General features: G+C 47.8%; 1 protein-coding gene across 4 annotated transcripts in view; it reads right to left on the reverse strand.

Moving 5' to 3' along the window:
* The window catches only part of C7H7orf50 (chromosome 7 C7orf50 homolog), a 671,077-nt gene that overhangs the window by 46,809 nt on the left and 609,988 nt on the right, over positions 1 to 14,280 (reverse strand). For all 4 annotated transcript variants that reach the window (XM_063934553.1, XM_063934551.1, XM_063934552.1 and 1 more), the window contains one exon: positions 8,188 to 8,375. In XM_063934553.1, coding sequence (XP_063790623.1) covers positions 8,188 to 8,375 — 188 coding nt within the window. The remainder of the gene's footprint in view (positions 1 to 8,187; positions 8,376 to 14,280) is intronic.

The following is a 14,280-nucleotide window of genomic DNA, read 5'->3' on the forward strand; positions in this document are numbered from 1 at the left end:
GGCCTTCCTGGACTCACAGCACGCAACATATTTCCGCCATATGCGGTGATAATGGTTTGCGTTCACTTCTGTCCTAGCTTTAAATAGCGTAGGGATAACTTCCTCCGGAATGCCCTTTTTCCTTCAGGATCCGGCGTTCAACCGCCAGGCCGTCAAACGCAGCCGCAGTACGTCTTGGAACAGACAGGCCCCCTGCTGCAGCAGGTCCTGTCTGAGCGGCAGAGGCCATGGGTCCTCTGAGATCATTTCTTGGAGTTCTGGGTACCAAGCTCTTTTTGGCCAACCCGGAACAATGAGTATAGTTCTTACTCCTCTCCTTCTTATTATTCTCATTACCCTGGGTAAGAGAGGCAGAGAAGGGAACACATACACCGACTGGTACACCCACGGTGTTACCAGAGCGTCCCCAGCTATGGCCTGAGGGTCCCTTGACCTGGCGCAATATCTTTGTAGCTGTTTGTTGAGGCGGAACGCCATTATGTCCACCTGTGGCTTTTCCCAACGGTGTACAATCATTTGGAAGACTTCTGGATGAAGTCCCCACTCTCCCGGGCGGAGGTCGTGTCTTCTGAGAAAGTCTGCTTCTCAGTTGTCCACTCCGGGAATGAACACTGCTGACAGTGCTAACACATGATTTTCCGCCCATCGGAGAATCCTTGTGGCTTCTGCCATCGCCATCCTGCTTCTTGTGCCGCCCTGTCGGTTTACATGAGCGACCGCCGTGATGTTGTCTGACTGGATCAGCACCGGCCGGTGTTGAAGCAGGGGTCTAGCCTGACTTAGGGCATTGCAAATGGCCCTTAGTTCCAGAATATGTGTAGGGAAGTCTCCTGACTTTTCCATAGCCTTGGAAGTTTCTTCCCTGTGTGACTGCCCCCCAGCCTCGAAGGCTGGCATCTGTGGTCACCAGGACCCAGTCCTGTATGCCGAATCTGCGGCCCCCTAGAAGATGAGCACTCTGCAGCCACCACAACAGCGACACCCTGGCCCATGGAGACAGGGTTATCCGCCGATGCATCTGAAGATGCGACCCGGACCACTTGTCCCACAGATCCCACTGGAAGATCCTTGCATGGGACCTGGCGAATGGAATTTCTTCGTAAGAAGCTACCATCTTTCCCAGGGCTCGCGTGCATTGATGCACCGACACCTGTATCTGTATTAGGAGGTCTCTGTCTAGAGACGACAACTCTTTGGACTTCTCCTCCAGGATAAACCCTTTTTATCCTGTTCTGTGTCCAGAACCATACCCAGGAACAGTAGACGCATCGTAAGAACCAGCTGCGACTTTGGAATATTCAGAAACCAGCCGTGCTGTTGTAGCACTTCCCGAGATAGTGCTACTCCGACGAACAACTGCTCCCTGGACCTCGCCTTTATAAGGAGATCGTCCAAGTACGGGATAATTATTTCGGCCATTACCTTGGTAAATACCCTCGGTGCCGGGGACAGACCAACGGCAACGTCTGGAATTGGTAATGACAATCCTGTACCACAATTTTGAGGTACTCCTGGTGAAGAGGGTAAATAGGGACATGCAGGTAAGCATCCTTGATGTCCAGTGATACCATGAAATTCTCCAGGCTTGCAATAATCGCCCTGAGCGATTCCATTTTGAACTTGAACCTTCGTATATAAGTGTTCAAGGCTTTCAATTTTAGAATGGGTCTCACCGAACCGTCTGGTTTCGGTACCACAACATTTTGGAATAGTAACCCCCGCCTTGTTGAAGGAGGGGTACCTTGATTTCACCTGCTGGAAGTACAGCTTGTGAATTGCCGCCAGTACTACCTTTCTCCGAGGCAGCAGGCAAGGCTGATGTGAGGTAACGGCGAGGGGGAGTCGCCTCGAACTCCAGCCTGTATCCCTGTGATACTATTTGCAGAACCTAGGGATCCACCTGTGGGCAAGCCCACTGGTCCCTGAAGTTCCCGAGACGCGCCCCTACCGCACCTGTCTCCACCTGTGGAGCCCCAGCGTCATGCGGTGGACTCAGAGGAAGCGGGGGAAGATTTTTGATCCTGGGAACTGGCTGCTGGTGCAGCTTTTTCCTTCTTCCCTTGTCTCTGTGCAGAAAGGAAGCGCCTTTGACCCGCTTGCTTTTCTGAAGCCGAAAGGACTGTACCTGAAAATACGGTGCTTTCTTAGGCTGTGAGGAAACCTGAGGTAAAAAAAAATTCTTCCCAGCTGTTGCTGTGGATACGAGGTCCCAGTGACCATCCCCAAACAATTCCTCACCCTTATAAGGCAGAATCTCCAAGTGCCTTTTACAGGCAGCATCACCTGTCCACTGCCGGGTTTCTAATACCCTCCTGGCAGAATGGACATTACATTAATTCTGGATGCCAGCCGGCAAATATCCCTCTGTGCATCCTTTATATATAAGACGACGTCTTTAATATGCTCTATGTTAGCAAAATATTATCCCTGTCTTAGAGTATTAATATTATCTGACAGGGTATCAGACCACGCTGCAGCAGCACTATTTATGCTGAGGCAATTGCAGGTCTCAGTATATAACCTGAGTGTGTATATACAGACTTCAGGATAGCCTCCTGCTTTTTATCAGCAGGCTCCTTCAAGGTGGCCGTATCCTAAAACCGCAGTGCCACCTTTTTTGACAGACGTGTGAGCGCCTTATCCACCCTACGGGATATCTCCCAACGTGACCTATCCTCTGGCGGGAAAGGGTACGACATCAGTAACTTTTTAGAAATTACCAGTTTCTTATCGGGGGAACCCACGCTTTTTCACACACCTCATTCACTCATCTGATGGGGGAACAAAACACTGGCTGCTTTTTCTCCCCAAAAATAAAACCCCTTTTATGTGGTACTTGGGTTCATGTCAGAAATGCGTAACACATTTTTCATTGCCGAGATCATGTAACGGATGTTCCTAGTGGATTGTGTATATGTCTCAACCTCGTCGACACTGGAGTCAGACTCCGTGTCGACATCTGTGTCTGCCATCTGAGGTAACGGGCGTTTTTCTGAGCCCCTGATGGCCTTTGAGACGCCTGGGCAGGCGCGGGCTAAGAAGCCGGCTGTCCCACAGCTGTTACGTCATCCAGCCTTTTATGTAAGGAGTTGACATTGTCGGTTAATACCATCCACTTATCCATCCACTCTGGTGTCGGCCCCACAGGGGGCGACATCCCATTTATCGGCCTCTGCTCCGCCTCCACATAACCGTCCTCATCCAACATGTCGACACAGCCGTACCGACACACCGCACACACACAGGGAATGCTCTGACTGAGGACAGGACCCCACAAAGTCCTTTGGTGAGACAGAGAGAGAGTATGCCAGCACACACCAGAGCGCTATATAATGCAGGGATTAACACTATAACTGAGTGATTTTTCCCCCAATAGCTGCTTGTATACATATATTGCGCCTAAATTTAGTGCCCCCCCTCTCTCTTTTTTTTTTTTTGTATAATCTGTTTTTATTTAGAACAGCATAGCAGTACAAAGATTGCATCACATTTTAACAGATGAGGAAGAAAATCGTCAGGACACAAATGAAGGTCTAATACATCATAGCCTTAAAAAGTAGGGAGGCGCATCATCCCCATTGCTGGGGGGTTAATGTAGGCATTAGCGTAAGTAGGTGTTTCTATAACATTCATCTAGTATCCCTTCGCCATCTATCCATATTATGGTGTAATTGCAATCCTAAATGGCATTGTATAGAAGCTGTAGAGAGAAGAGAGGAAAGAAATGAGGGGAATAGTAGAGAGAAAACATAGTGTGACCAAACTAGGGGGGACAGTTGAATTGGGGAGGGAATACGGTACAATCTATCCATTCTATCGATTGTGCGTTGAGATCATTTGGCAGCATAGACATAGTCCTTGTAATCTTTAGAGGACATATACTCTATCCAGGGCATCCACATGGTCATGAACTCCGAGAGTTTATCTCTGGAGACCAGGAGAATGTTTTCCATATTCATATAATGATTAATTCTATTAAACCATAGTTTCCTAGTGGGTGGGAGTTGTGATCTCCATAGTGTGGGGATGACCGCCCTCGCTGCATTAGACAGGTGTCGAAGTAACGACGTGTTATGTTGAGCCAGTGAGATTGAGGAATGGGAAAGTAACCAGAATGCTGGGTCTGTGGGGACGGGTGTGTGAAGTATATCTTGAGAAGTAGATATAATATCCTTCCAGAATGGTTTTAGTAGGGGACAGTTCCACCAGATATGCATCAGGGAGCCTGTAGCGCAGAGACATCTCCAGCATCTGTCAGTCACTCCAGGGTACATGAAGTGGAGGAGAGAGGGATGCCTATACCATCTCATTAAGAGCTTATATTGGGTTTCCCTGACTTGTATGCAGACTGAGCTTTTGTGGGATTTGAGAAATATCGTCTGCCAGTCTTTGTCTGTCACCCCCCTCTCTTTTTAACCCTTTGAGCCTGAAAACTACAGGGGAGAGCCTGGGGAGCTTTCTTCCAGCTGCACTGTGAAGAGAAAATGGCGCCAGTGTGCTGAGGGAGATAGCTCCGCCCCTCTTTCGCTGACTTTTCTCCCGCTTTTTTATGGAATCTGGCAGGGGTATTTATCACATATATAGCCTCTGGGGCTATATATTGTGATATATTTGCCAGCCAAGGTGTTTTTATTGCTGCTCAGGGCGCCCCCCCCCCAGCGCCCTGCACCCTCAGTGACCGGAGTGTGAAGTGTGTATGAGGAGCAATGGCGCACAGCTGCAGTCTTCTGATGTCTTCTGCCGCCGATTTTCCGGACTCTTCTTGCTTCTGGCTCTGTAAGGGGGCCGGCGGCGCGGCTCCGGGACCGAACATCAATGGCCGGTTCCATGCGGTCGATCCCTCTGGAGCTAATGGTGTCCAGTATCCTAAGAAGCCCAAGCTACCACCAGTTAGGTAGGTTCGCTTCTTCTCCCCTTAGTCCCTCGTTGCAGTGAGTCTGTTGCCAGCAGATCTCACTGTAAAATAAAAAACCTAAATATACTTTCTTTCTAGGAGCTCAGGAGAGCCCCTAGTGTGCATCCAGCTGAGCCGGGCACAGAAATCTAACTGAGGTCTGGAGGAGGGTCTTAGTGGGAGGAGCCAGTGCACACCAGGTAGTCCTAAAGCTTTCTTTAGTTGAGCCGCTAATCCCCATGGTCCTTACGGAGTCCCAGCATCCACTTAGGACGGCAGAGAAAAGTGTATATATATATATATATATATGTATAGCCAGTCTTAGAGGTATACATTGCTGCCCAGGGCGCCCCCCCCCCCCCCCCCCGCGCACTGCACCCAACAGTGTGCGCTGTGTGTGTTCTGTGAGGGAGCAATGGCGCGCAGCGTTACCACCGCGCATTACCTCAGTGAAGCTCTGAAGTCTTCTGACGCCTTTGAAGTCTTCTGTCTTCCTATACTCACCCGGCTTCTATCTTACGGCTCTGCAAGGAGGACGGCGGCGCGGCTCCGGGACGAACCGCTAAGGGAGACCTGCGTTCTGACTCCCTCTGGAGCTATGGAGCTAATGGTGTCCAGTAGCCTAAGAAGCAGAGCCTATCACTTAAGTAGGTCTGGTTCTCTCTCCTCAGTCCCACGGTGCAGGGAGCCTGTTGCCAGCAGGTCTCCCTGAAAATAAAAAACCTAACAAAATACTTTCTTTCAGGAAACTCAGGAGAGCTCCCTGTAGTGCACCCAGTCTCCTCTGGGCACAGTCTTAAACTGAGGTCTGGAGGAGGGGCATAGAGGGAGGAGCCAGTGCACACCCAAACCTAAAGTTCTTTTTTAGTGCCCATGTCTCCTGCCGAGCCCGTCTATTCCCCATGGTCCTTACGGAGTCCCCAGCATCCTCTAGGGCGTAAGAGAAAGTGGTATTATAACCTTGTATGATCGGTATAACAGAAATGGCATAATCATATCTGTGTTAGGATTAGAAAGTATGGTCGACATTCTCACCACACACATGCGTAATGTCAACAAGTTGAACATGTCAACATTAGGTCAGTGTCAACATCACACATTTTGACATGTCGACTTCTAGACTCTATTAACATTCACAATGTCGACATTCAGCTCATGTCGGCAATCCCGTGTCGACATTATGATTGTCTAACTTGTATACCACACCAGTCATTTTATACATAGTATAGGATAACGAAATGTGAATATTTGACAACTTATTCTTAAATTAGACATCGGGGCACATGGTGTAGTTAAGAAACAGACCTTTGCTTGTTTGTGTGTGTCTAATGTACTTATGTGACTACATTAATGCACTGCACATCATTTATACACGCTGCTGCAGCACAATCAATCACCAGAAAAGTGATCAAAGAATTATCCGGCATATCCCAGTGCCCTGAAATGCTAAACACATTATTCGGTCAGTGTCCGGCGTGAACTTTCAGTCATATACATTACATGAACAACGGCATACAGACTACACCAGCAGATACAGGCACATTACACAGTATATTTCAAGTTTTACCAACAGTGCTAAACATATTTATGTAGCATTTTCCCCAGTGTTTATTACGCACAGGATGTGTTTTGTACATTTTAGCCAGCAGAGCCAAGCATGTACTGAACAAGCGCCATATTTGAGCAGATGCAGTAGCCTGTCCAATTGTGTTTTACGCCTCTCTCTCCCTCTAACTCGCTCACCACATTCATCAGTGGCTTCCAGCTTTAGTACAAAGTAACAGCAGAGAACAGGAAGTAGAGTTCAATGACTGCAACAAATGGCCTTGAAGGCACTGGTGAGTGACGTTGTAAAAAGCTTTGTTAAGCTGCCTACCCAGGGCTAAAGGACAGTGAGTCTGCTCAAGTTGTCAAGGTGCTTTATGTTTGCAGGAAATGTACCTGTAGTCGTAATGTACTTTCTATTCAATAACTTACGCATTCCACAAAACCCTTTACAACACCAGTTGAAGGAGTCCGCTTATTGCACTTGTACATGTGAGCAATCAAAAGACACTACTTGCATTTTGGAAAAAAATACACTGTTTTCTCTCTCTACACATCCTCATTAGGTGAGCTCATTAGCTCTTTTGACTTAAAATATCATCTCTACGCTGATGATACTCAAATCTACCTTTCTTCCCCTGACCTCTCCCCTGCTCTCCTCAACTGTCTCTCTGCTATCTCCTCCTGGATGTCCCCGCGCTTTCTTAAACTTAACAGGTCTAAGACTGAGCTGATCATCTTCCCTCCCTCCCGCAAAACCTCACCTCCCACAATTTCATTATCCATTGATGGCACAACTATCTCCTCTAGCCCCCAAGTACGCTGTCTTGGAGTACTCCTTGATTCCGCCCTCTCCTTCAAACCACACATTCAATACCTCTCAAAAACCTGCCATTTCCATCTCAAAAACATCTCCAGGATCAGACCCTTTCTCACCCAGGATGTTACTAAGACCCTCATCCACTCACTGGTCATCTCCAGATTGGACTACTGCAATCTCCTCCTATCTGGCTTCCCTCAAAAATGCCTCTCTCCACTTCAATCTATCCTCAATGCTCCTGCCCGTCTCATCTTCCTCACCAAACATACTACAGCCACATTGCAGGACCTTCACTGGCTACCCTTCCCATTCAGAATCCAATTCAAGCTTCTCACACGCACCCAAAAAGCCCTCACCCACTCTTCTCCCTCTTACATCTCTAACCTTATCTCTCTTTACATTTCCACACGTCCTCTTCGCTCTGCTAATGCACGCCGTCTCTCCTGCCAACTTATTACCTCCTCCCACTCCTACCTACAAGATTTTGCACGTGCTACTCCCCATCTCTGGAACGCTCTACCTCTCCCCATCAGACTCTCCACCTCTCTACAAAACTTCAAACGGACTCTCAAGACCCACTTCTTCACCAAACCCAGCCAACTCTCCTTCTAACCCTCTTGTCTATGCTCACTGTCTACCCCTTCTGTGTCCCTCCGGTCTGTTAGCCCCTCACCTTTTAAATTGTAAGCTCGCAAGAGCAGGGATTTCTTTCCTCATGTGCCTTTGATGGCACCTAACTCCGGGTTTTCTATACCTGTCCTATATTGTCTTGTACTGTAAGTGCTATTTTCTTGCTTGCTCATTTGTTTATGTACTGTGTAATGGGTGCTGCGGATCCCTTGTGGTGCCATATAAATAAAGGATAATAATAATAATAATAATAATAATAATAATATTAAAAATGGTCTATCTACTACATTGGACTTACTGCTTCAAGTACTGCAAAGCTAATTCAGAAGCTGAAGGTTTTGCTGGCTCTTCACTCTTCTCTTCTGCATTACTTTCTCTTTTTGTCCTCTTTTCCTCCTTCTTACGTTCTTTTTTCAGTTTCCTTTCCAGAATTCTCTGTTCCTCTGGAGTAAGGTCCTCTGCTTCTGGACCATCATGAGCTTCTACCTGTAATATAATGCCACTTGTTAGAAGTATGGAATCTTAGCACACTGTTCAATGAGTCTTCAATATAAAATTATAGTCGTATAAAAGGCAAAACAAAACGTACTCTGACACCATAAAACCACATCATAATGGTGATCTAATCTTAAAATGGATCTCAAAGAAAATAATGTAGAGATGGACCAAATCACCTAAACAACAGATTCCCCTACATGGCCGTTTTCGTATGTAAAAGGAGAGGAGGTACAGAGGTCACAAATAACAAGCGTAACTGTGGTATGGAGAGCACTGTATTTATCCCTAACAAGCATTGAAGGCCACCTACAATATGATAATTTTACATTAGAAAAAGGATATTGGTTTTTAGAAGGTTGACAAAAAACCCCAAAACATTTCCATCCCCCCAAAAATTAATTTTTTTTATCCCAATTTACTCTCACAGCAGAAACTATATTTCTCTTACGTCCTAGAGGATGCTAGGGACTCCGTAAGGACCATGGGATAGACGGGCTCCGAAAGAGACATGGGCACTTTAAGAAAGACTTTAGGAATGGGTGTGCACTGGCTCCTCCTTCTATGCCCCTCCTCCAGACCTCAGTTTACTACTGTGCCCAGAGGAGACTGGGTGCATTACAGGGAGCTCTCCTGAATTTCCTGTCAGAAAGTATTTTGTTAGGTTTTTTATTTTCAGGGAGCCTGCTGGCAACAGACTCCCTGCATCGAGGGACTGAGGGGAGAGAAGCAGACCTACTTCTGTGAGTTTCAAGGCTCTGCTTCTTAGGCTACTGGACACCATTAGCTCCAGAGGGATCGGTACGCAGGTCTCACCGTCGCCGTCCGTCCCAGAGCCGCGCCGCCTTCCTCCTCACAGAACCGGAAGATAGAAGCCGGGTGAGTATGAGAAGAAAAGAAGACTTCAGAGGCGGCAGAAGACTTCATGATCTTCACTGAGGTAATGCACAGCGGTGAAGCTGTGCGCCATTGCTCCCATACACCTCACACACGGCAGTCACTGTAAGGGTGCAGGGCACAGGGGGGGGCGCCCTGGGCAGTATATAAACATCTTTCTGGCAAAAATAGGTATATATACAGTTGGGCACTGTATATATAAAGAGCCCCCGACTGTTTCACTATATTTGAGCGGGACAGAAGTACGGTACGCTTGTGTCGACATGTCTGAGGTAGAAGGCTTTCAGGGGGAGAAGGAGGAGAGAATGAGTGTGGTGTCTCCGTCGACAACACCTGACTGGATGGATATGTGGAAGGTTTTAAGTGCTAATGTAAATTTATTGCACAAAAGATTAGACAAAGCTGAAGCTAGGGAGCAGCCAGGGAGTCAACCCATGTCTGTCCCTATGTCGCAGGGACTTTCGGGGTCTCAAAAGCGCCCACTATCCCAAATTGTAGACACAGGATTCTGACTCCAGTGTCGACTACGATGATGCAAAGTTACAGCCAAAAGTGGCTAAATGTGTTCGATATATGATCATTGCAATAAAAGATGTTTTGCATATCACAGAGGAACCCCCTGTCCCTGACACGAGGGTACACATGTATAAGGGAAAGAAACCTGAGGTAACCTTTCCCCCCTCACATGAGTTGAACGAATTATGTGAAAAAGCTTGGGAATCTCCAGACAAAAAACTGCAGATTCCCAAAAGGATTCTTATGGCGTATCCTTTCCCGCCTACGGACAGGATACGGTGGGAATCCTCCCCTAAGGTGGACAAAGCATTAACACGCTTATCCAAAAAGGCAGCGCTGCCATCCCATATAAGGATACCATTTTATTGACCCTAGGGCATATAAAAGATGTGGTCTTATATATGAGAGATGCTCAAAGAGACATTAGTCTACTGGGTTCTAGAATCAACGCGATGTCCATTTCGGCTAAACGAGTCCTATGGACCCGGCAATGGACAGGTGATGCCGACTCAAAGAGGCATATGGAGGTTTTACCTTACAAGGGTGAGGAATTGTTTGGGGAAGGTCTCTCGGACCTGGTCTCCACAGCTACGGCCGGTAAATCAAATTTTCTACCTTATATTCCCTCACAGCCTAAGAAAGCGCCACATTATCAAATGCAGTCCTTTCGATCACAAAGAAACAAGAAAGTACGAGGTGCGTCCTTTCTTGCCTGAGGTAAGGGCAGAGGAAAAAAGCTGCACAACACAGCTAGTTCCCAGGAACAGAAGTCCTCCCCGGCCTCTACAAAATCCACGGCATGATGCTGGGGCTCCGCTACAGGAGTCCGCCCCAGTGGGGGCACGTCTTCGAGTTTTCAGCCACATCTGGGTTCACTCACAGGTTGATCCCTGGGCAATAGAAATGTTTTCCCAGGGTTACAAGCTGGAATTCGAAGAGGTGCCTCCTCGCCGGTTTTTCAAATCGGCCCTACCAGCTTCTCCCCCGGAAAGGGAGATAGTGTTAAATGCAATTCACAAATTGTATCTTCAACAGGTGGTGGTCAAGGTTCCCCTGCTTCAACAAGGGAGGGGATATTACTCAACCCTACTGGTGGTCTCGAAACCGGACGGTTCGGTCAGACCCATTTTAAATTTAAAATCCCTGAACCTATACTTGAAAAGGTTCAAGTTCAAGATGGAATCGCTCAGAGCGGTCATCGCCAGCCTGGAAGGGGGGGATTTTATGGTATCTCTGGACATAAAGGATGCATACCTTCATGTTCCCATTTATCCACCTCATTAGGCGTACCTGAGATTTGCGGTACAGGATTGTCATTACCAAGTTCAGACGTTGCCGTTTGGGCTTTCCACGGCCCCGAGGATTTTCACCAAGGTAATGGCGGAGATGATGGTGCTCCTGCGCAAGCAAGGTTTCATAATTATCCCGTACTTGGACGATCTCCTCATAAAAGCGAGATCAAGAGAGCAGTTACTGAACAGCGTATCACTTTCACTGAAGGTGTTACAGCAACACGGCTGGATTCTCAATATCCCGAAGTCGCAGTTGGTTCCTACGACTCGTCTGACTTTCTTGGGCATGATTCTGGATACAGACCAGAAAAGGGTTTATCTTCCGATAGAAAAAGCTCAGGAACTCATGACTCTAGTCAGGAATTTATTGAAGCCAAAACAGGTGTCAGTGCATCACTGCACTCGAGTCCTGGGAAACATGGTGGCATCATACGAAGCCATTCCCTTCGGCAGGTTCCATGCGAGGACTTTCCAATGGGACCTAATGGACAAGTGGTCCGGGTCACATCTACAAATTCATCAGTTGATCACCCTGTCCCCCAGAGCCAGGGTATCTCTCCTGTGGTGGCTGCAGAGTGCTCACCTTCTAGAAGGCCGCAGGTTCGGCATTCAGGACTGGACCCGGGTGACGACGGACGCGAGCCTCCGAGGTTGGGGAGCAGTCACGTAGGGAAGAAACTTCCAAGGTCTTTGGTCAAGTCAGGAGACTTGTCTTCACATCAACATCCTGGAACTGAGGGCCATATACAACGCCCTACGTCAAGCGGAGACCTTACTGCGCGACCGACCAGTTCTGATCCAGTCAGACAACATCACCGCAGTGGCTCATGTAAACCGCCAAGGCGGCACAAGGAGCAGAGTGGCAATGGCGGAAGCCGCCAGGATTCTTCGCTGGGCGGAAAATCATGTAAGCGCACTGTCAGCAGTGTTCATTCCGGGAGTGGACAACTGGGAAGCAGACATTCTCAGCAGACACGACCTGCATCCAGGAGAGTGGGGACTTCATCAGGAAGTCTTCGCACAGATTGCAAGTCAGTGGGGACTGCCCCAGATAGACATGATGGCATCCCGCCTCAACAAAAAGCTGCAGAGGTATTGCGCGAGATCAAAAGACCCTCAGGCGGTAGCTGTAGACGCCCTAGTGACACCGTGGGTGTTCCAGTCGGTCTATGTGTTTCCTCCTCTTCCTCTCATCCCAAAGGTGTTGAGAATAATAAGGAAAAGAGGAGTACAGACAATTCTCATTGTTCCAGATTGGCCACGAATGACCTGGTATCCGGATCTACTGGAAATGCTCACAGAAGATCCGTGGCCTCTTCCTCTACGACAGGACCTGTTGCAACAGGGGCCCTGTCTGTTCCAAGACATACCGTGGCTGCGTTTGACGGCATGGCGGTTGAACGCCGGATCCTAGCGGAAAAGGGCATTCCGGATGAGGTCATTCCTACTCTGATAAAGGCTAGGAAGGACGTGACAGCTAAACATTATCACCGTATATGGCGAAAATATGTTGCTTGGTGTGAGGCCAGGAATGCTCCTCCGGAAGAATTCCATCTGGGCCGTTTCCTTCACTTCCTACAAACTGGAGTGAATTTGGGCCTAAAATTAGGCTCCATTAAGGTTCAGATTTCGGCCTTATCCATTTTCTTTCAAAAAGAATTGGCTTCTCTCCCAGAAGTACAGACTTTTGTAAAGGGAGTGCTGCATATTCAGCCTCCTTTTATACCTCTGGTGGCGCCTTGGAACCTTAACGTGGTGTTGAGTTTCCTTAAGTCGCACTGGTTTGAACCACTTCAAACGGTGGAGTTGAAATATCTCACTTGGAAAGTGGTCATGTTGTTAGCCTTGGCTTCGGCTAGGCGAGTGTCGGAATTGGCGGCTTTGTCTCATAAAAGCCCCTATCTAGTTTTCCATATGGATAGAGCGGAATTGCGTACCCGCCCTCAATTCTTGCCTAAGGTGGTGTCATCTTTTCATATGAACCAACCTATTGTGGTGCCTGTGGCTACGCGCGACTTGGAGGATTCCGAGTCCCTTGATGTAGTCAGGGCTTTGAAAATTTACGTGTCCAGAACGGCTAGAGTCAGAAAAACAGAAGCACTGTTTGTCCTATATGCGGCCAACAAGGTTGGCGACCCTGCTTCAAAGCAGACTATTGCTCGCTGGATCTGTAACACGATTCAGCAGGCTCATTCTACGGCTGGATTGCCGTTACCAAAATCGGTTAAGGCCCATTCCACTAGGAAGGTGGGCTCTTCTTGGGCGGCTGCCCGGGGGAGGGGGGGGTGTCTCGGCACTACAGCTGTGCTGAGCTGCTACTTGGTCGGGTTCAAACACCTTTGCAAAATTCTATACGTTTGATACCCTGGCTGAGGAGGACATCCTGTTTGCTCAATCGGTGCTGCAGAGTCATCCGCACTCTCCAGCCTGTTTGGGAGCTTTGGTATAATCCCCATGGTCCTTACGGAGTCCCCAGCATCCTCTAGGACGTAAGAGAAAATAAGATTTTAAACCTACCGGTAAATCTTTTTCTCGTAGTCCGTAGAGGATGCTGGGTGCCCGTCCCAAGTGCGGACTACTTCTGCGAGACTTGTATATAGTTTTGCTTACATAAGGGTTATGTTATAGTTTTCATCGGTCTTGGACTGATGCTATGTTGTTTTCATACTGTTAACTGGTTAGTATATCTCAAGTTATACGGTGCGATTGGTGTGGCTGGTATGAATCTTGCCCTTGGATTAAGAAAAATCTTTTCCTCGTACTGTCCGTCTCCTCTGGGCACAGTTTCTCTAACGGAGGTCTGGAGGAGGGGCATAGAGGGAGGAGCCAGTGCACACCCATTCCTAAAGTCTTTCTTAAAGTGCCCATGTCTCCTGCGGAGCCCGTCTATCCCATGGTCCTTACGGAGTCCCCAGCATCCTCTACAGACTATGAGAAAAAGATTTACCGGTAGGTTTAAAATCTTATTTAAAAGTAAACATAAGAGATACATTTTTTTCATTAAAAGATAACAATGATTCCTAGGGGGTGAATCAATAGTTTTTCAGGCAGCGATAATTAATGGGCACCTGACAGAGCAATCCACTTGTTCTGGGCGCCATTCAATTATCATGCTCGTCGCATCCAAAAGCACTGGGTTTAGCCACCTAAACTCGTCTAAACTAATACGTGCGATGCAAATAATACTGTCT

The sequence above is a fragment of the Pseudophryne corroboree genome, chromosome 7, assembly GCF_028390025.1.
Source record: "Pseudophryne corroboree isolate aPseCor3 chromosome 7, aPseCor3.hap2, whole genome shotgun sequence".
In the NCBI taxonomy this organism is placed as follows: Eukaryota; Metazoa; Chordata; class Amphibia; order Anura; family Myobatrachidae; genus Pseudophryne; species Pseudophryne corroboree.